This window comes from Musa acuminata, chromosome BXJ3-11 (genome assembly GCF_036884655.1).
Source record: "Musa acuminata AAA Group cultivar baxijiao chromosome BXJ3-11, Cavendish_Baxijiao_AAA, whole genome shotgun sequence".
NCBI classification, from domain to species: Eukaryota; Viridiplantae; Streptophyta; class Magnoliopsida; order Zingiberales; family Musaceae; genus Musa; species Musa acuminata.
This window is the reverse complement of record NC_088359.1, coordinates 3,124,358-3,145,268: the sequence shown is the minus strand read 5'-3', so window position 1 is coordinate 3,145,268 and position 20,911 is coordinate 3,124,358. Positions and strand designations below refer to the sequence as shown.

The window sequence follows — 20,911 nt, the reverse complement described above, 5'->3', positions numbered from 1 at the left end:
CCGAAACTACCAAGGGAATGAAGTGAAGCTGGGCCAGTCGATGTGCGGTATTTGTGTTTGAGAATGTTGATGAAACAAGATGGACTTATGATATATAGCTTTTCCTAACTTTTCTTCACGTAGAAAATCACAGACACGACCGATCCATATGATGATAGTGTCCCTTATTATCCACCTACAGAATCCCGAGTAAAAGGGCAGGACAAAATTAATAAATTATATAATTGTATCTATTTAGACTTTTGTAGCTTCCCATCTCATCAACACTTATAGAACGTAACTTCATTTTTTTGAGTCATACTTTACTAAGTCCATATATTAATTGCAGTCATATGTACGATAGGATTGTCGTTGACTTGGATTTTTTTTTGTTGTAATCCTCATTTAATGATGATGTTACTTGAGTAGAAAACTTGATTTCCAAGTTGGCTGGGTCAACAAGCAACTTTGTATATCTTCATTTGTTTGTCTCTTAGATTTGTAAATAGTCAAGGTGTGTTTTGAAAGATTCTCCTCGTGATTATTTATTATTTATTTATTTATTTATTATTATTATTATTCTAAGTCATTTTAATTTATTGATAATATAGGACTACCAATCTATTTATAAACATACATTTTGTTTTAAAAATTTCTCCTAATATAAGTAGGGAAAGATAAATGAATAAACATACTAATAATCTAATAAATGATCAAATCTAATTATATAATCAATATTATATATGATATGAGAGATATAACATATAGACGATTATCGAGACATCACTCTAATTGAGTTATATGCCAAGAGGGATTAAATTTTATTAGGTTAATAACATAACATTGACGTTGACTCAAGTCATTTAGTTGATATGTCGATTCAATCCCATGAGATTTGTTATATAATATTGAATAGAAGATTGATTTGATTCATCGTTATATTATGTTCCTCGAGTTTGATGTAAGATCACATAGCTCATCGATAGTCGAATGATACACATAATCATTTCTAACATACACTGTGATCTTAATCCAATCGGTATCTACCGCATCATAAAAAGATCTTGTATGTGTATTCTTAGAAACTTTTTGCTAATATAATGGTATATCCTAAGGTAGAAAGATAATATTTTTTCATTGTAATTTTTATTTTTTTCGCTTTTGTTTTCGAGTTTTTTAGGTTTTTTATTTCTTCGTTAGAAATCATATGCCATCGATGGTCATCGGGTCCGGATCCGTCACAAAAGTGTATTTGTTCTTCATTTTTACTTGCACAATAAACTCAGTTCTTGTTCATACATATGGGACATTAACTCGGATTTCATTCATATATTAAAATTAAATTAATTTTCATGAGAGGAGATATTAAAATAGATTGGGTCATTTTCTAACTATCTAAACTTCTGAGATCTTTGGTCATTCAATTCAATCCTTAGTGCGAACTTGTTATTTTATGATTTCAGACAAGAGGGAGTAAATGTTGCTCTCTTGTTCATCCAAACCTTCCTCTCTATCTTCTTCTCTTACGCTTACAGGCTTACACTTAGAGGCGACGAATCCATTCGATGACTCTTACATTTCGCCTTGGGAGAAATGACCCCTTCCCCTTAAACTAAATCAACTTAAGGACACATCGCTACAGTTTTGGCAGATCAAAGTCAACGGTGGGAGTTCAAGGAAGCAAATCTCGAGGCGGTGGATCCACTACCAACTCCATCAGCCGCCGGATTCCCTCGCTTGGTTGCAGCAGAAAGTTCAATCTGCTACTAAACGCTCGACCAAGGAGAAGGGAGGTTTAATGGATTCCAGTTGTTTTGTTGATCCAGCCAATTCAAAGCTGCTACTTCCACGTCGTAGTAGACATCGACGTGCCCGCTTTCCTCGAACTGAATCGAAGTAGCTGTAATGTGGTTGCGTCGAGTGCAATAAGAAAGGCTTCTTCTTCTTCTTCTTCTCCTTCTCCTTCTCCTTCTTTAGGTCTGATGTGACCTTACAGAAATCGTCGTATGGTGCGTTGATGGCGTTGGTCCCTGGGGACGAAGCGCAGTGGTCTGGGAAAAAGAGCCAAGCGGACCACTCTACAGCAGTAGAGATCATGCACACCGTCCGGCGCATGACAAGGAATGTGGACGGCACATCCGTCCCGCGTGTCATCAAAAACCATCCCTCCCTCCCTCTCTCGATATACAGCGACAGTGTTATTAAATTGGTCAATGCTTTGACCGTCCGTACCGCATCTTTGCACTCTCTCCCTCTGTGTCTTTTCGCTCTTGATCAGTTTGTCTCGTTCATTATTCTAATTGGGATGCACTATTTGCATTTGTTCATCCAATACGTACCCATCCAAACACAAACTCACTCTTTAAGTTTATTATCTTTCCAAGAGTACTAATTACATGAATAATATTTCTTAGAGGGAATAAATGTATATTATTATAAAAGTAGAAGAAATTGCAGAATTATTATATTAAGATATATTTTATCTAAGAGTTATTGTCATTTTTTTCCACGTGTAATGTCGTACATTTGCGGGCAATTGGGTCAAACCGAGCGGTCCACGCGGGACCCGCTGCAATTTTGATCACCGCGTGCATCCCTCCCGAAGCAGGCAAACGCGAATCACGACGCCGTTAAAACACTCGTCCTTTTTGTCCCGCGCAGATCACCGGGACGTGACCACACCATGATCCGGTGACATCACCCGCCGAATTCTGACGCGACGGACGGTCCTGATGACATCTCATGCCAAACGGTACGCTTCCCATGCAAAAAAAGACCCTACGCGTACCCTGCCGATATGGCCGTCTCCCACGGCCTCACAGACCCACGCCTGCACCTGCCTCGTCACTGTACCAACCGTAAAAACCTCGTCGGTCCCACAACCCCTTTAGCTGAGACAGGCCGCAGTTTTTGTTTCGTTCCACGTACACAGACAAAGATTTCTTTTTCCTTGTTTTGTTGCCTTGTTTTCTCGTGGAGGAGTAGGGAACGTTGTGTTCCACAGCCTACTCTTTCACCTTCTTTCAATCCTCTCACAGCCGGAGGTGAGCTGTTTCCCTCTTCTTTACCGCGGCGGTGTAAATTAATTTACGCACATACCTCGACATTAATTACCCGTCTCAATGCCCCCAAACACCTGCAGAGTTTCCAAGGACGAAAGCGCCCTTCTCTCCTACTCGCTTCAATTTCCTGTAGCAATTAGACGTTGAAATCATCATCATATAAACTCTGATGGTATTTCTCTTCAACCTCCTGTGCATCTCAAATCAATCATATTGGACGGAAAGTCTTGGGAGGAAGACATTGTTGTAGCTGTTGTTCAACAGCATGCATGATTGGAGGCAATGGTTCTCGGAGACCAAGCAAGTGCTTGGTTGGATTCATCACCACCTAACAATGTATCAAGATCCACTGCTGTACTGTTCCAGTACACCGATCTAATTGCTATGGTTTGGGGAGCGTGAGGAATTCTTTGCTAGATTTTGTTATGGGTGCAGAACTTTTGGAGGAAAATCTGGGAATTACTGAAAGGTTGTTCCGACGTAATTTCCATGAAAGAAGTGGAGTTCATAGAGAGTCTACCCTATGCGTGGTGTAGGTCCGGTAGATCTCTTTGTAGGTCTTCCATGGAGTAGGCTGACAAATGTTGGAATACTTCTGACAGAAAGGAGAGTAGAGAGAACAATTAACACCAAGTGGTCTGAGCAACTTGGGAAGCAAGGGACAATCTCATTTATTAGAGCAGACTTCTCGCGTCTGATAAGATGGAATTGAAGGACATTGAAGAATAATATGATGAGAAGGTGAACTGTTGCTATAACATTCCACAGCAGCAGGATAATGTTGTGAGAAGATGGCAGAAGCTTGAGGCAGCATGGATCCAAGTTAGTGAAGGTGATGAACAGTAATATGGTGGTGAGGGTTTATGTTTCTTGCTGCTCTGTTCACCAATTAATAGGAGAAACGAAAGGGGGGAAGATGATAGAAAAGAAGGGTAGATGCATGTTGTCCGAGGAGAAGTTGGTCAATTGGATCAACAAAAATGTGCATGGAATGGGATGGAGCATGAGAAAAGAAGAGGCGGAGAGGGGGGTGCGTTGGGGACTGGGAACAGCAGTACCAACGCCCAACCACACCAACGCTGTCGTTTTAGAACAGCGGCTTGTGTTCTTTTACCGAGGCGGAGAGAGAAGTGGCCGCCTCGGGTCTTGTCACCGAGCTCGCATAGGGGATCTCCAATGGCTTCCATTTGTTTGTATTCCACCTCAGTTCGAAGTGATCATCTGCTGATAAATAAATAATAAAAGAGACATCTTTTTTCCTTTCTTTTGTTTTGTTTTGTTTTGGGTTTGATTGCTGCTGCTGCTGGTTATTGCTGGTGTGATTGGTGGTAGGGCAGTGGAGGTGATGGGAAGTAATGGAGGGCAATAATAATAATAAACCTCTTGGTTGCGCCATTGAAGGCAGGCTTGGCCATCCTCCCCTGCTTCTCCTTTGGCAACAACACAGCCAGAGCTCCTCCAGGGGGCCAGCGCAGGTCGACGTCTCCTTTTCCCTGCTCCTCTCCCCGTCTCCCCCATCCCCTGCTTTCCGCTCCGCCTCTCCACTCTCCTGTCGTATCACTCTCCTGTAGCTCATGGCGAACGTGATGGGGCGAGTTACTGCTGCTCGAGCGCACTGACACACCACTCCTACTCTTCCTAATCCGCATTGAAGGCCGGTCATCTGCTGCGAAGAGGAGCCTAGGGAGCATTATGGTATGTGTTCGATCTCTCCTGTAGTGGGTTGGGGAGGGGGAAAGATTGGGACTTGGTCTCTTCTCCCGTCTGATTTCTTGGAGCAGGTGGGGTATTCGAGCAGCATGCCGGGCTGGCTTGAGGCGATGCTGGGGGAGAAGTTCTTCAACCCTTGCATGATCCACGAGACGTCGAAGAAGAACGAGAAGAACATCTTTTGCCTCGACTGCTGTTCTAGCTTCTGCCCTCAGTGCCTTCCTCCTCACCGCCCACACCGCCTCCTCCAGGTACTCCACCCACTCCACTCATTTCTCTTTGCTCTGCGTCACCTAAAAATCCAATCTTCACACTCACTGATGATGTTTTTTGTTGGGCTTGGCGTGTAGGTTCGCAGGTATGTGTACCACGACGTAGTGCGAGTTGACGATTTGGAGAAATTGATCGACTGTTCTTCCGTCCAGGTAAATCGAAACCCAACAAAATTAACGAAAAATATGCAATTTTGCTCTTCTTTGGACGTCCACAAAGAAGAGACTTGGTGTTGACGAGATTCAATTCTGCTGTTCTATCGATCGACCGAGTTGTTGTTTTTGGCCTTCGCAGTCGTACACCACCAACAGCGCGAAGGTGGTGTTCCTGAACGAGCGGCCGCCGAGCCGCCCGTTCCGGGGCTCCGGAAACGCCTGCCTCTCCTGCTACCGCCCGCTCCAAGACCCCTACTTCTTCTGCTCCCTCTCCTGCAAGGTATCGTGAGATTGGAAACCATGCACGCGTAATCGAAATGAGATCTTTAATTTGTTTGTTGTGGCTGTTAATTAATGGAGAACAGGTGAAGGAGCTGCTGCGGAGCGAGGGCGGGCTGTGGAAGGAGCTGCGTGAGTGCGAGTACCTGCCGCTATCGTGCGAGCTGGACGAGGGCCAGCTGACGCCCGACTCCATCCTCGAGTCCGCCTCCGCGACCTCCTCGGCTTCCAGTGGCGGAGGGGCGGCGGCGGCGACGCCGGTCGCCGCGGGGACCGAGGCCGCGTCCCGGAGGAAGAAGCGGACCGGCGCCGGCTCCGGCTCCGGCCGCCGCGGTGGGGACCGGGCGGCCTTGCCGGAGATGGCGAGCCGGCGGAAGAAAGGGGTGCCCGTCCGAGCTCCGTTGTTCTAATTTCCAAACAAGGGGGGAAATTGCGGAAGGAAGGTGAAATCTTTGACCCGATTTTGTAAACCAATCCATGGGTCAAATTCATGTTCGACTTCGGAGCCAACATCTCTCGTCTCTCGTATCTCTCTCTCTCTCTCTCTCCTCGGGTTTTGTTTGCATTTGCATCGTTGAAATCAAAAGGACTTGTGCGTTTCTTGTTTTACTCGGAATCAACTTGTGGGATGAAGACAAAGTTTTGATGATCCACTGTCGTTGTTTGACGAGAGAGTCGCAGCGGCAGCTTTAATTCGAAAAAGAGGAAGGGGCGGGTCAGGCTTTGCGCCCGCCTCCTCGTCCTCCTCTCTGGTGTCTGCTCTGCTCTGGGAGGGTGGGGGGGCTTCGTAGCAGCGGTTGGGTGGGAACACGAGGAGGAGGAGGAGGAGGAGGTGGTGGTAGTGGTCAAAGCGGGACGAACGTAGGAGGGCGGACGAAGATGGAAAAGAAGCCAAAAGCGTGCATGTAAGACTGCTTGATGGGTCCCATGGAGGAAAAGAAAGGGTGGGCTACTGCTTTGCATGAGCCTTTCCCGGCTTGTCTTCAGCCCAGCCACAGGAATATGCCTTCTGAAATATCAGATCCTATAGTTGATATCTACATTATATTTACTATAATTTATTCATTATATCTGTATATATATATATATATATATATATATATATATATATATATATATATATATATATATATATATATATATAAAATAATGTCAGCTGGGCATATGATTAATATGACTTTCTTAAAAAATTTATTTTATTAAGATAATTATATGGAATGGGCCAGATGATGCTGGACATTCTGAGACCTGATGAAGTTGGACCTTTGCTAACACCAAGAACTTGAGAAGTTGCTGATTGGAAAATTGGAAAGGGCTTCATTTTGTACCTATTTATTGGATGATTTCGTCAGAAAAATCTTGATTTCTAGAAAAATGATGAAGAGATTTATGTCATAAGGATTTAGCGGCGTGTCGGATGATTTAGCAGCAAAATATTATTTTCGAATTAAAAGCAACTTATTATTCATTTACTTTTCAATAAAAGCAACAATAGGAACAAAATGTTAGACAAGTGAAAAGTCAATTTTTGATGGCATAATTAATTATTTAAAATTAATTTTGATGCAACAAGAATTTGTCAAAAGATAAATTAATATATGATAGAGAATATTCTAACACCAACAATCAGGTTGACCGTTGCCATGGAGTCAGCGTGGAAGATAGGCTCGGCTCCCATATGACATAGAAAAAGGTCAAGATTATGGGTGACACTCTCTTGGTTGTACCTTGTGTTTGTGTAACAACTTTAAGCCGTGGTCTCGGGGCCGACGCGGTCGATTACGGTGTTCCGATCAGGACGGGGTCGCTATTCCCTCCGGGAAAGAACTCCTCGCCTGTGCGTTTAGTGGGTGACCTCCGCCTTCGCACCTGCACAAAGGTCAGGTTGAGGAGCTCGGCCCGACCCCTCCGACGATCAAGTTAGTGGATAGTCGTAGTGGGTTTTTTTTAGCTGAGTTGTGTCTTCTTGTGTGCCTCTCGTCCCTCTCTCTTTCTCGGAGCGCGAGGGTTTTTATAGTGAGGATTACCATTGCCTGATGTGCCTGCCCGTAGGGAGCAGGGTCATACTTCTGGTAGCGTCTGACATTGATGCTGGCGTGGCGTGAGGGATCGAGCTTGAGCAGGGTGTTAATGTGCCTTGGTACGTGTTCCGATCCGTGTTGACCAGGTGCTGTCAGGTCAATAGAGGCATGAGGCGTCATCTGGGGCAACTGACGTCGCGCGAGTCTTATCGCAATTATTACCCTCATCACCTTGCGAGCTCCACGTAGCACAGGATTGCACAGCTTGATACTATGCTACAAGAGCCTAGACAAGTCAACTCACGTTGTAGGAGGTACGGGTAGTCCTTACCAACCTTAGCCTCCTTCCATCGACTCCGTAAGTATAAAAATCAGTATTTGATACTTGAACAAGGACCAGACCCTCTCACTCTAAATCTCTTGCTTTTATCACTCAATAAAGAACTAATTTTATCATTGGAGGGATTAAGTCGAGAAATTCTCTCGACGTTAACCTTTTATGCAAGATCCTCGAGAAGACTAAAACCTACCTCAGCCTAACCTCCAAGCCACCTCAACCAGTACATCTCGAACAACCACCCCCTCACTTGACTATCGCGAGAGCCATTTGAACAACTATATGCCTTTGGGATAGAATCGAATCGTATCGATTCCTGATCGATAACATCAAGGCAACAATAATATACATATTTTCATAGTAAATTTTGATCGCTAACTTAATTGATTTGATGTGACTATTTTTTAAATATTACTATGTTACTGAACAAAAAAAAAATGGCAAAATGACTATATCCCAACTCATTGGAAGACTTGGGCGAAGTAGAAGTCCTCTTAAGAGTTGAATAACCCTCGAACGATCAAGTTTAGAATCTATTCGCTATTTACGGGAAAAAAAATCCACATTTGAAATGTTATTATTTAAATCAAATCAATTCAATCCTCTATATCGTAGATTCCAAATCGAGTGGATAACACATCCATTTCTTTCTATTAACACTTAAATTTCCCTATAAAATCTACAATTAATGTTGAAATTTACATCAACCAAAACTGCAGTGGACCCTACACCATATAGAAACGTGGCCAAAAGCAAAACCCACGTCACTCATCCCACTCCTCTTCATTGTCACCCACCAGGAGGAGAGCATCCTTCCCCTGTTGCATCGCCCGCACACGCCGTTGGATCCGCCGCAGCGCCCCCTCGATGGCTAGATCGATGGCGTCCTTCCTCGCCCGCAGCGCCGCCGAGCTACCGTGCCGCCGGTACATGACGCCCGGCGCCAGCTCAAGCACCGCCTCCCTCATCCGCCGCACTCGCGCCGGGGGTATCGCCTCTAGGACGTCCGCGATTCGCTGCCCACCGAACATCACCTCCTCCTTGGGTATCAGCACGGAGAACTCATCGTACCTGCGGCGCGGTAGGTGCCACCCGAACTGACTCGCCGCCGATGCCTCCTCGAAGAACACCGGGATGCACCCTGCGAGGATGCCGTCGAAGGTGGACCGGCGCGTCGGAGTTTCGCCCGGCGGCTGGAGGCAGAACCGCGCGCGGAGCATGGGGCGCATGAAACGGGCGGGGTCGTGGATGCAGACGCCCCCGGAGCAGTCGACGAGTTCGCAGAGGTCGCGGCGGAGCTCGCACTCGGCGTGGATGCTCGAGACGACGTTGGGTCGGCCGCTCCCGGGAGCGGCCCCGCCGGCAAAGAGCATTAGAGTGGAACGGCGGGAGCGGCGAGCGCGGGCGAGCCAGGCGTCGAGGCGAGCGAGGTTGGCGGGGTGGAAGGAGGTCGGGGGCGGGACGGCATGCTCCTGCAGGGACCAGGCGCGGGACTCGAGGGTGAAGACGGTGAGGTTGTAGAATTCGGGTAGGCCGAGAAAGGCGGTACCCCATAGTGGGGTCTGAGCGGGGTCGTTGTCGAAATCCGAGGCGAAGCCGGCAACGGCGAGGAAGTGGTCGTGACCACCGAAGCGGGACCAGATGGCGGGCCGATCGCGGCGGATGAGCCATTTGGCGAGGTCGCGGCCGTGAAGGGCGGAGAAGTTCCATTGGGCGGGGGAGTAGAGGAAGGGGAGAGCGGCGAGGCCGGTGTAGTAGGGGACGAAGATCGCGTCAGCGGCGACGGGATCGGCGGTGAGGCAGGGGTACTCGAGCATGCGGCGGTGGAAGAAGAGCTCAAGGAAGAGGGGCTCGGTGCGGTACCAGGAGCGGGAGCGGTTGTGGGTGCGGGGCCCCAGTCCATGGTTCGCGAGGAAGGGGATGATGCTCTTCTCCGGCTGCTCCCGGATCTCGAAGAGGATGGGGAAGTCGTCGCAGGTGGCGAGAAGGTCGGTGTTGAAGCGGCTCGGCAGCTCGCGGATGTAGATCCAGCGGCCGTTGCACTCGGGCCGATCGCTCGCGCCAGAGCCAGCGGCGCCAGCTTTCTGCGGGAGGCCGCCCGATCTGATGGCGGTCACGGTGGTCGCCCTGGGATCCCACGCGAGGAGGAATCGGAGGGCGAGGAGCAGTATCGCGAGGGAAACGGAGGGGATAGCCATGAAAATGTAGGCGATGATGGAGTTGTCGAGCGGATTGAACAATTAGGCCGCGATCGGCGTCGCCATTGTGGTTTCATCGGTTGCGGTCGGACGATATGGAAGAGGCAGGATGGAAGAGTCAACGAAGGGAGTGGTGGAGGAGGAGGCATGTCGGGAGTGGTCTCCGCGCGTCGGTCGGTGGAGGAGAGGAGCGCCTGCGGTCCGCACGAACTCCGCCTGCTGCGGTGGTCGTGGGAGAGGTGGGCTCGTGGAGGCGAATGATATGATCTGTTGAACGAGAACGACTACGGGTCTTTAAAATACGTGAAATTGAATCATCATCCGTTTCGTGTTTCATTTCTTATGGAGTATTCATAACTATTACAAAACTACTAAAACAACATTGAAAATATATGACACGAGCATCATTGAAGATTATTTTGTTTGATTACACTGTGGTGTTTTATCTATTGAACTAAAATAAAAATAGGCACTGATGTTGCTATGGTTCCAAAACTCTATCAATTTAAAGCTAAGTTCTTTTCTTTTCTTTTCTTTTTCTGAAATGGGATTTTTTTTTAACCAGTGATGAGAGCAAGTTGTGATCTAAGGACCCCTGCAATAATCAGACAACTTTTACCAAAAGAAATATGATATTTTAGTTTTATAAAGCGTATGATAATTCTAGACAGTCTTAACATAGATACGATAATGACATATACATACCTATATGGTATTTATAATTCTGTCAGATCTCTCTTACTCTAGAGATATCTTTTAAAATCCTCCCTTATTCTCATAGACGTTTTTTGGAATTCACATGCTTCGGGAAGATAAAATCATGCAAGTACCCGCATCGATCAAAACGGATAAAATCGTACGGATATACCCATCACATAAAACTGATAATTCCTCATGAGTCTACGGGTCGCACTAATGATCGATCAATCAAATTATCCTTTATTAAATACATACACAGTAAGAATATAGGCAAATTGAGTAAAAGAACATGCCTACATATGCATGACAAGTTATGCACATATCTGCAGAAGTTATAAATTTGTCCTGATTGATTTGGCAATAGAAAAAAGGCAAACCAAATGTAGTGAACAAAAAGGAGAATATTTCTCGAGATGCATTAGTTTAGCTTGTAATAATTTTGATCATCCAAGTAATTATTGCTCTTCTTGTACGATTAATTGTTCATGTAGACAGACTTGGCAATAATTTTCCTGAACCTGTTCTACAGGCCCACTCATTTAGATCCACAAATAGAGTCAAAACTACCAAAACCTTCATATCAATTATTCATCCTCTTCACATCACAAACCATGCACATTACAGAAAGAAAGAACATAAGAAGGTTGAGAATGGTAGGTTCAGCATACAGGTGTTTTAGTATCTTTGCATGTGAGTTGAGCTCAATGGTTGAACCAGACAATGTTGTCCGGCAAAAAAATGTGTTGGTGTGCTTCCACATTTGAGCATAGCATATTGGAATTCTTCATGAGTTGACCAGTACTTCTGAGTACCGTCTTCCAGCCTCAATCCCATGCTTAAGCCATCAACCTGACACGCTACATCTAAGGAAATTATTCATCTATACATAAGTTGTCATTACCCTGAAGTGCTTACTTACATGAAAATAACAAATTATCTTTGTGAAACAGACAAAGAAAACAATAACAATCTTGATCTTACGATGCTACAGACATAAAGGTAATGCAACATGTTGGCATAATCAGTTACCTCAAGGATGGACCATGATCATGCTGCTTTTTCCTTGGACTTAGCGTCATATACAAGCCCTACACAAAAGCAGGTTTACTGAGCTTTTACGATTCAGAAAGTACAGTTGAGTGTTCCTATTAAGGAAGTTTTCCAAACTTATCTTAATGAAAAAGAGATGGTTTTCATTGATAAATGAACACTTGTAAAATCATAAGTTCTTTGTTGGAGGATATGCACTTCATTTAATTTTGACTTGTAAAAGAGCTCAGACTACATATTATAGGCACAATACTGTTTGACTATAAGTAAATTTGTATTGAATTTTCTCAATAAGGGTTAATGAAGCAATAAATGTGCAGGAAAGGTTGTCAGGTCCTCACATTAGTTGTATGAATAGTTGCTCCAGTTGTCATACTAATCTTTTGATCAGCAACAAGTTCAAACTCCATATGTTGCAGGAAGATGGCAAGAGCCACGATTGCTTCCAGCAAAGCAAATTGATCACCAACACACTTACGTGGTCCTCCACTGAAAGGGATAAATCTAGCAGACATTGACAGAGTCAAAAGACAACCATGACGAAATGATCTATCAGCAGCAACAACTTGACAGTTCTCATGACAAAGCTGGAGTAGCCAATATGGCTCAATGAGGTTAATTTACTAGCTATTTTGGATCGTATGAAGTTCATCAAGGAAGTATAGACAAATGGTAGACCTGAAGTCAGTATTTGTCTCATTTGGAATTGGTCCTTCTAAATTGAATCTTTCTGGACAAAATTCTTCTGCCTTCTCCCAAACCTAACAAGTGAACATGAGCATGAAGTAAAATGAACACATAAGTAGTCTAACATATAGAAGTCTTTTATATTTTCTAAAAACTGTACCAGATAGAGGGAGAACAAAGGTAAAAGCAGATCATGATGTTGTGGTGACAAATCAAAAATACAAAGTACAGAAAATATAAACAAAGAATGATAAGTATTAAATCTACCAAAGGCAACAGTTTCTCTAAACTTTGGTAAGTGCAGTCCGTCTCATGGGACCCTGTCTTCAAAGTAAAATGCTGCCACTTCAGTAAAAGGAGCTCAACATACAATACAAGAAAGCCCAAATAGGGAAGTGAATAGCAACACGTAGCCTCACTTTGAAGAGGAGAAAAAAGACATTCAAAACAAAAAAGTTACCCTGATTAGCAGACTTATTAGCAATTCATTCAAGCAGAAATCTAAGCAGCACAGGCATGGACATGGGACAGAGACATGGCAACATGTCATTTTAAAAAAAAATTAGGACATGGACATGGCAAGGGCATAAATATTTTTTAATATATATAATGTTCAATTAATATGAGTTTTATAGTATTTATACCTGAATTTTACAAACTCAGCAATGTGAACAAATAAATATCATCATACAGGTTAAAATAATTAAAATAATCTAAACGTAAGTATCCAAAATAAAGATTGAGTATATCAAATAATATTTAACAATCTTCAGAAATAATTAATATATGTTTCCTTGCAACGATCTCCAAATTTCTCTTTAGATTTCCTTCTCTACGACACCAACGATCCGTCTCCACGCAAAAATCCAAAGTAGATGACCTTTGCGTGAGGGCCACATGAATGCAGCACTACATGCGAGGGCGATGTGACGAAGCACGTGGAAGCAAAGCGGGAGCAATGCCATATCCCACAAGCAGAAATGAAAATAAATAAAAAAGGCATGGCTGTATATGTGTCGAACACATGTCTAGGCATGACAACAATGAATACATGTCCAACATGTGTCAGACATGGACACGTCCACCAAAAGCACGTGTTTGTGCTTCTTAGGCAGAAATTTCCATACTGGCCATGTTGCTCATTGCTAATCATGTTATAGCCAGGTTTTTGGAACTACAGACAGTTTCATGATCCACACCTCTATATAAACTTGGTGCACGCAAACCAACACAGACATGGCATGCAGGAGCAGAACATCTTATGTAGTGCCAATCCAAGACCATCAGATGCATAATACTTGAGACGGCAATTCTTTATCTCATAACCAAAAGGAAACTTCAGATGAAAGCACAATAATAGAACAGTAAACCTTGGTGTATGGTCAAATCGATTAATTTAGCCACCCAAACTCAAAATGACTATAGAGAAGTTTATTGGAATATTCCCTTTACTCTCTACTTTCTTTCATAAACCTTCCCGGATAATATAAGTGAACTCCTCATAGCACTCCTTCCCTTTGGAAAGGCTTAAAAATTTTGATCTCTACATAAGTGAACCTGTTCTAATTCTAGAAATCTCCACCAGCTGTTGCATGGACGTGTACAAGAGTCCGATTTAGGCACATCTAGCGTCCAACTCAGCAAGTCAAAGAAAGAAACACAGAAAATACAAAATATTTTATTATAAAGTATAAATATTTAATAGAGTGGTAAAACAGGATCCCACTAGAATCAAAACCAAATCCCACAAAAATTGATACCCATTTTCCCCAATTCTCCAGGATCTAAAACTGACCCATTATCTAAGGGAAGATGGAAGGCTTGATTCTCAGCAGTGTGAGACCCAGCAAAAGATTTAATTGAGACTCCTTGGAACATCAAGTATTTTATCATTAAAAGGGAGATTATCTGTGTTCTAACACAAGGATGCTTCTTTCCAATAATAGCTTCATAACTTTCTTTCAGATTAAATCTCTAAGATCACCATCAGCAGCAGCATACCTTGTGCTACAACATGTATGCCAACATGATATAGATCGATCATAGGGATAATGTTGGCATCACAAGCAGAACGTCAATAAGACAAATACAGTAATTTTTACATAGCACAATCATCACAACCCCCTACTATCAATATAATGCCCAAAGAAGAAACTCAACAGGTACCAAAAACAGTCTAAGCTGATAAAAGATAAAAGCTTGATGGTTATTAAATGCCCCCACTAGTTTTTATAACAAGAGATATAAGCAACATTGGAATCCAATGCATACCTGTGGTGACCGGTGTATATTATACACGGATATCATTATATCTTGACCAGCATTGACCTTATAATCTCCAGGAAGCACATCATCAACTTGAGCACGCCTTATCAACACCTATGGATCTTAAAAAGTGACGATTTTTGGACAAATAGGTATACCCACAAAATAAAGAGAAGGACATTGAAACATACTGGAGGGTGAGGGTAAAGTCGCAATGATTCATGTATGCATCTCATCAAGTATTTCAGCTCTTTCACATCTTCATATCTAGGAAGTCTTCCTTGTAGAACATTGTCAACCTCTTGTCTAGCCCTCTTCAGAGATGAGGAATCCTTCAATTATTCAAAGCTGAAGAGTCAACATATCTGGAAAAAAATATAATTGACTTAATTGGACTATTGGAAACATAACAATGAGAACCAAGATATAACCACCAAATTCACAATAACATTAGCAAAATCAGCAAATTTCTTTAATGCATGTATACAAGAATGCACAACATAAGAGGAAACTATTATTATTATATTCAGGAAGTCCTCAAGCAGTATATTTGAACCAACAAAGTTAGTCACAATAATGCAAACAGGAAAACTTGGAGTTAAATAAACTATTATTATTATACAACAGATGTAAAGCCCATTCTAGGGTGTGGAAATTCACTCATGCTTCTAACCCTTTATTAATACAATGTCTGAGATCCAAGTTATCTGTACAGTTGTTTAGAACTGCTATTGGCCATTTTTACCAGACAAACACATGCAAGCTTCTGGTACATGGCATTTTCTTTTATAGTAATTAATCTTCTACAGATTTTACTTGATTTTCTAATACTTGCCCAGAAAATATTTTTGTTGGCAGCTATAGTTATTGTCATTGCTTCTGCAGTGTAAGACAGAGATAATGAGAAGAGAGTTAGTGTCTTAATTGGAAGTTGTGTTGGAAAGCACATCATATACCCATAAGTTTAGAGCAAGGTTCTATCTTCAGGAAAGTGACACTGCACAATTTTGTAAGCAAAACAAAAAGCACAAAAAATCTTGTTGAGGATCCTCCTAATGCAGAACCCAAAGGCTTTTCAAGAATTCAAAAGGTTAAAGAAGATAAAAGCTAATGTTCATAAAGCATGAACAAGACAATATAAGTATAATATTGTGAGATTGCTTTTGCCAGGTGTCAATGGACAATGTTGTGGGGAATAGAAATAACAAACAAAGGAAAATTCCAGTATCATCATACAGAAAAAGAGGATGGATTAGCCGATTAGGTGTACTAGAAGAGTATCACTTAATCCAATTGATGTAAAAAGTAGTTTCCTTGAAACAATCAACATAAATAGGGAATAAAGAAAAAGTAATGGCAACTTCAGTAACGTAGTTTCATTCTGCTGCATGCAACTTTTTTGCTTCATTGCTTATAAGATTACAAAAAAGCAAGAGAAGAAATTCCAGTATACCTTACTTAAAAGATAAAGAGTCCATGTCAATACTGATCCTGTTGTTTCATGGCCAGCAACCAACATAGATAAAAGGTCATCACGCAGTTGTACACTTGTAACCTGAAATACAACAAAAAGAAACATAAGAAATGAGAACTTTCTTTGGTTATCAGATGACTAAATTGAGGTGGTAAAGAACATGTTAGCACAAGGAAGAATCTGTTAACAGTTCCAAGGCCGTGAATCATATTCTAGCTGACAATTATCTTGATACATATTAAAGCATAGAATATAACAAGAAATTTAGGATCACCTGTCGAAAGCCAATGAGACAATAAAATCTTAGGTGTGATTGTCAAAAGAAATGTATGAGCAAAGACATTTAATTTTGTTTATTGGAGAATTAAAATTGAATCACTACATAAGCTCAAGACCTATAATACATTGTTAAGCACAAGTTATGAAACATAGCTGTACTTCCACATAACAAGGTGAAAAAGGAAAGTTAGTCAAGGTGAAAGTAAAGTTAATACACAGAGTAGTAAACTTCTTCAAACGTTTGACAAGTAAGAAAATCACAAGACTCCAATTTTTCGTTTTCAAATCCTGGAGCTTTCTTTGCTCTAATCCTCCTTTCCACTTAACAGGGATGCAGTAGAGTTTGAAAACAACAGGGAGAAGATAACCAGAATCACCCAATGAAGCCCCTAAAAAGGCTAATTGTGACCTTCACTTGGCCTCTTTCTCAGCAGCATGATCAATCTTTTAACGGACAGTGATCCCTCCAATGGAATAGAGAGAGTACACAGATGTGTAACCACAAGATGATATAGTTTATGTACTAGTTGAGCCTAGCCTCATTTCTATTTTGAGCATAATATGATCTGTCCAGCACCAGAGCAGTGTGCCTATACCTAATTTGCATCAAAGATTTTACAAGATTTTTCTTGCTTTATTTGAGAGATCATAGATCAATATACACATAGGATAAATTAGTTATACTCTACACCAAAGCAAGTCCAGAAATCAAAGAAACACAAATGAAGAAATACAATATGCAAAGTGAACAGCACCTACTACTATAACAACAAAAGGGAGAAAAAAATGCACTCTAAGATTCGCTTAATTTTCTAAAGACAAAAAGTAGCAAGCATAGTTCGCCTTACCAGTCCGTACTGATGTACCGACCGACTATTGATATTATATATATTGAACTGTACTGACATACCAACACATGGTACAGTGGCATGTACTGATGTATCAGTATATACTGCCCGTACCAAACCTCTGTTCATAAAGTACATACCGCTTGTACTGAGCGGTATGCTGCAGTATGGCAAACCTTGGGAGCAGGTATAGTGAGTGATTTTGAGCACAAGCTTTAGACTTTGTCAAATGAAGAGTTTGTCAAACAGGATAGGAGCCCTCAAAACAGGCATCAAAGTTTTTACAGTTTAACATAATCATCCAGAAGATATTTTGGTGCATATAGGATTACAAAGGCATAATAAAGATAAGATCATCAAAAAGCATCCATTCAGCTGAATTCTGATATTCATTGGTAATTAGCCCTCCAACATGAAGAACAAAATTCCCTATGTCCAAATATGAAGCAAAGGAACTAGGGAAATTATAGATCATCACTCTGCAAGTAATTTCTTATAATCATTTTTTGGCATATAAAGTTGGATAAAATACCAGCAAAAGCTGCATAACAGAGTTATTAAGCTGAAAGAATTGATACATGATAAAAAAAGAAATAATACAAAACAGAAAGCAAGAGTTCCAGTAAGTTTATCCAGGTAAAAGCAAATGAAGCACCAGATATCACCATAAACACAGAAAATAGACTCCAAGAGAATTAAAAACCTCTTCACGGCTGGCTAATAGAAAGCGAAGGATGCTAGGGTCTGTCTCATTTACATACTCTTCTCCTTCAATCTGTTCACCTTCAGCTTCTACAATCTCTTTGCATTTTGTAATGAGTTCTTCAACAGTGTTTCGGATTACAGAAACTGCTCTCTCAGCTTTTACCTGTCTGGGTATGATCTTGCATAGAAAAGAGATCTGCTACACGAACAGTACAATAAAATTTGACAATTGTATACTCTCAGACAAGCAATTAGATAAATAAAGAAGCATGAGAAATGAAACAAGTCTCTTTTTTTTCCTTGTTGGAGCTTAACCATGTTAATGCAACAGTAAGCAATTACTTTCCACATAAGAAGGAATTAGAACATGTTAAACCTTTTTTTGGATAAGTAATCCGCAATAGACATACTTCTGACTGCCAGTATAGTTCAGATAAAAAGATACTCATTGATCAATGTTTAATTAACATTGGATTCTTCAAGAACTAAATTTCTTATATTTGACCAATATCATCTAGTATAACTGAATTTCCTTTGAAAATGTTGATCATACATAACTGAAATGGTTAATGTATGAATTTCTATATGCATGAAACTCCATAACATAGGTAGGAAAATGTAGATTGTCAAGTCCCAAGAAATTCATCTTAGACACAGTTTTCTCCATAACAATGATAGCTAATTGAGGAGAAAAACTGACATGCATTCTACAAGCCAATAATATGTGTATGCTGAAAACTGACCTTACAACAGCCTTCACAGCTAAAAATGCTGGCACATACTATATCATAATTCATATATTATCTCTAAAATATCCTTAATTAGTATGATTGAAATGCTTAGGCAGTTAGCCTAAAGAATCATATATACATGTAAGCATCATTAGCTGTCCTTCTTGCTTAAGTTTGGCAGTAACTAGGAAACAGCAAGCTGGACCAAGAACTCCGAGATGGATGAGTATGCGATTGCACTAATGTCAAGTTACAGGTAATGGTAGAGGGTAGAAACAGAAGAGGGAATTACTAGAGCCAAGATTCTAAAATACCATGCACACCACCTGGTACAGCACAGTATGTACCGAGACTGATGCAACTCTTAAAAAATCAAAATATTTGGTTACGAAATAAATTAGCAAGAGGCCAAAGCTTCATCACATATGGTACAGAAAATATGATAAAAGAAATAACAAGCCTTTATAAACAACACTCTTCCTTGACAATTAATAAAGAAGAATGAAGTGAAGGATGCTGGTTTTTTTTCCCCTTAATCTACTGTTTTATGAATATCTCAATCATGGAATATAGCTTTATGTGCATTATAAAAGAGGTACAAGAAAACCTGCCTTCCAGTATGGCAAGATGTCAGTGGAGCGAGCCTCTGCCTCTTTTAATGCAGTGTAAACTGCATCGATAACTGGACTATCTGATGTAAGCGAGTCAAAATTGTAGTTGAACAATGACATGCCTATGACATCTAATGTTAATTGAGAAAAGTTTTCCTCCATGTTCACTGCTTCACCATTTTTGGCATAGGTTTGAAGCTTGCTCACTAATCTTTGAGCACATCTACAGAAAACTTTATCAACCATTATAGATAAATACTTCTTGTGGAGAGATGGGGCAACTGCACGGCGCCTTACCTGCCAACAGTATTTGGAAGAGATAAATAAAGGAGAAAGTAACATGAGAGCAACATGGATGAGAACTAAAAATTGGCCGGTTGAAAAAAATTTAGATCATAAAAATCTTGCATTTATGAAAAGAACACAACAAAAAGACTGCATTAGTCTCATGGTAAGGAAAGGAAAAAAAAGTCAACAAATGAGCAAACATTCCACGGAGTATGGACTATGAAATCAAGGCTTTTAGCTCGAAGAATTGAATCTCCTGTTGATGCAATAACTAGGGTGAAACTGACAACAAATCAATATGACACCACAAACCCAAAAGAACAGCGCTGAAAATATTTGAGTGAGGAATGCATTTGAAGCGAAATCCACATGTACCCCTAATTTGTTGGTAAATTTTCTGGTTAATCACGTTCTTAATTTTCTTTCCCGTTCTTGCATAATTTTATCTTCCTTGATTCTCGGTTGTCTCCTTTTTACTTCCCATAGATCCACTTGCGATATAAAAAAGAATAGCAGCGGAGAGCACTGACCATCCAAAGGGGACCTTCGGCCACGGCGAAGCCAGAGCCAAAGAGGAACTCGGAGACCTCAGAGACGAGACCCTTGGCGTACTTTCCGTAGTTGCGGAGGACGTGCTTTGCGATGGCGGGGTCACTGACGACCACGAAGTCACGGGGGCCGGCGGCGAGGCGGTAGACGGGACCGTACTTGAGCATCAACTTGAAGAGGGGCAGGAAGAGGGCGCCTCCGAGGAGGTCGGATACGTCCTCCAGCTTGGCGTTGGCGACGGGAATGCCAGAATCGTCGCCGCGGCCGAGGGCGAGGGAGCGCACGAGGGAGGTCAGCCAGTCGGGGCTGACCCAAGAGCCGTTGGTGGTGGTGTTGTCCGGGTTGTTCTTGGGAGAGGATGCGGAGACGGGATGGGGTTTTCTTCCGACGAGGAGCGGACGGCAATGGGGCATGGGAGGGCGGCGGGTGGATACGGTTGGGAAACAGGGAGAAGAAAGAGGAAGAAGGGATGCGAAGGAGGGGGAGATGGATGTGGAAGCCATGGTGATGTTCTGTGATGGAAAGTGTGGACAGTGCGACGGTGGCGTCCGCTGTGCCTTTGAGAAGGCGGCACGTAGACGAAACGTCGGTGGCCGTTCAGGATCAGGTGTGGTGGTCTTATATCAGCTGCAAGAAGTTATAAATTGTTCAACCTTCGAAATTGTGTTAATGCTCTTCAAAATGTGTATGAGTCGCCTGTCTCGGCCGAGC

At 42.1% G+C, this 20,911-nt stretch overlaps 3 protein-coding genes across 5 annotated transcripts; 1 reads left to right on the top strand and 2 right to left on the bottom strand.

The window, feature by feature from the left end:
- Positions 1-4,394: 4,394 nt before the first annotated feature.
- Positions 4,395-6,067, top strand: LOC135652251 (protein RGF1 INDUCIBLE TRANSCRIPTION FACTOR 1-like). The gene is made up of 5 exons (XM_065173073.1): positions 4,395-4,736; positions 4,823-5,002; positions 5,102-5,176; positions 5,319-5,459; positions 5,545-6,067. Exons 1-5 carry the CDS (start codon positions 4,734-4,736, stop codon positions 5,866-5,868), a joined length of 723 nt encoding a protein of 240 aa, XP_065029145.1. The 5' UTR covers positions 4,395-4,733; the 3' UTR covers positions 5,869-6,067.
- A 2,356-nt stretch (positions 6,068-8,423) lies between these two features.
- LOC103970368 (probable xyloglucan galactosyltransferase GT19) lies at positions 8,424-10,386 on the bottom strand. Its single transcript, XM_009384122.3, has one exon. It carries the CDS (start codon positions 10,012-10,014, stop codon positions 8,581-8,583), a length of 1,434 nt encoding a protein of 477 aa, XP_009382397.1. The 5' UTR covers positions 10,015-10,386; the 3' UTR covers positions 8,424-8,580.
- Positions 10,387-11,265: 879 nt separating this feature from the next.
- LOC135581696 (carotene epsilon-monooxygenase, chloroplastic-like) lies at positions 11,266-20,812 on the bottom strand. Of its 3 annotated transcripts, none has more exons than XM_065173708.1 (10): positions 20,182-20,812; positions 19,364-19,660; positions 18,020-18,217; positions 16,169-16,270; positions 14,907-15,047; positions 14,722-14,829; positions 12,442-12,524; positions 12,105-12,267; positions 11,743-11,801; positions 11,266-11,576 (listed from the first exon to the last, which is right to left on the bottom strand). In XM_065173708.1, exons 1-10 carry the CDS (start codon positions 20,701-20,703, stop codon positions 11,558-11,560), a joined length of 1,692 nt encoding a protein of 563 aa, XP_065029780.1. In that variant the 5' UTR covers positions 20,704-20,812; the 3' UTR covers positions 11,266-11,557. The 3 variants fall into 3 exon arrangements, with proteins under 3 accessions (XP_065029780.1, XP_009382396.2, XP_009382395.2); XM_009384121.3 differs by having other exon boundaries at positions 11,266-11,562; XM_009384120.3 differs by having other exon boundaries at positions 11,266-11,570; positions 20,182-20,811.
- Positions 20,813-20,911: the final 99 nt, after the last annotated feature.

Coding starts and splice junctions, on each gene's coding strand:
- LOC135652251 (XM_065173073.1), top strand. Junction 5,177..5,318: donor TCGACTGTTCTTCCGTCCAG/GTAAATCGAAAC, acceptor TGGCCTTCGCAG/TCGTACACCACCAACAGCGC. Junction 5,460..5,544: donor TCTGCTCCCTCTCCTGCAAG/GTATCGTGAGAT, acceptor AATGGAGAACAG/GTGAAGGAGCTGCTGCGGAG.
- LOC103970368 (XM_009384122.3), bottom strand. CDS start 10,014: ATGGCTATCCCCTCCGTTTCCCTCGCGATACTGCTCCTCGCCCTCCGA.
- LOC135581696 (XM_065173708.1), bottom strand. CDS start 20,703: ATGGCTTCCACATCCATCTCCCCCTCCTTCGCATCCCTTCTTCCTCTT. Junction 18,218..19,363: donor ACATCTTGCCATACTGGAAG/GCAGGTTTTCTT, acceptor TTCGTGTAGCAG/ATCTCTTTTCTATGCAAGAT. Junction 12,268..12,441: donor GAGACAAATACTGACTTCAG/GTCTACCATTTG, acceptor AATGTCTGCTAG/ATTTATCCCTTTCAGTGGAG.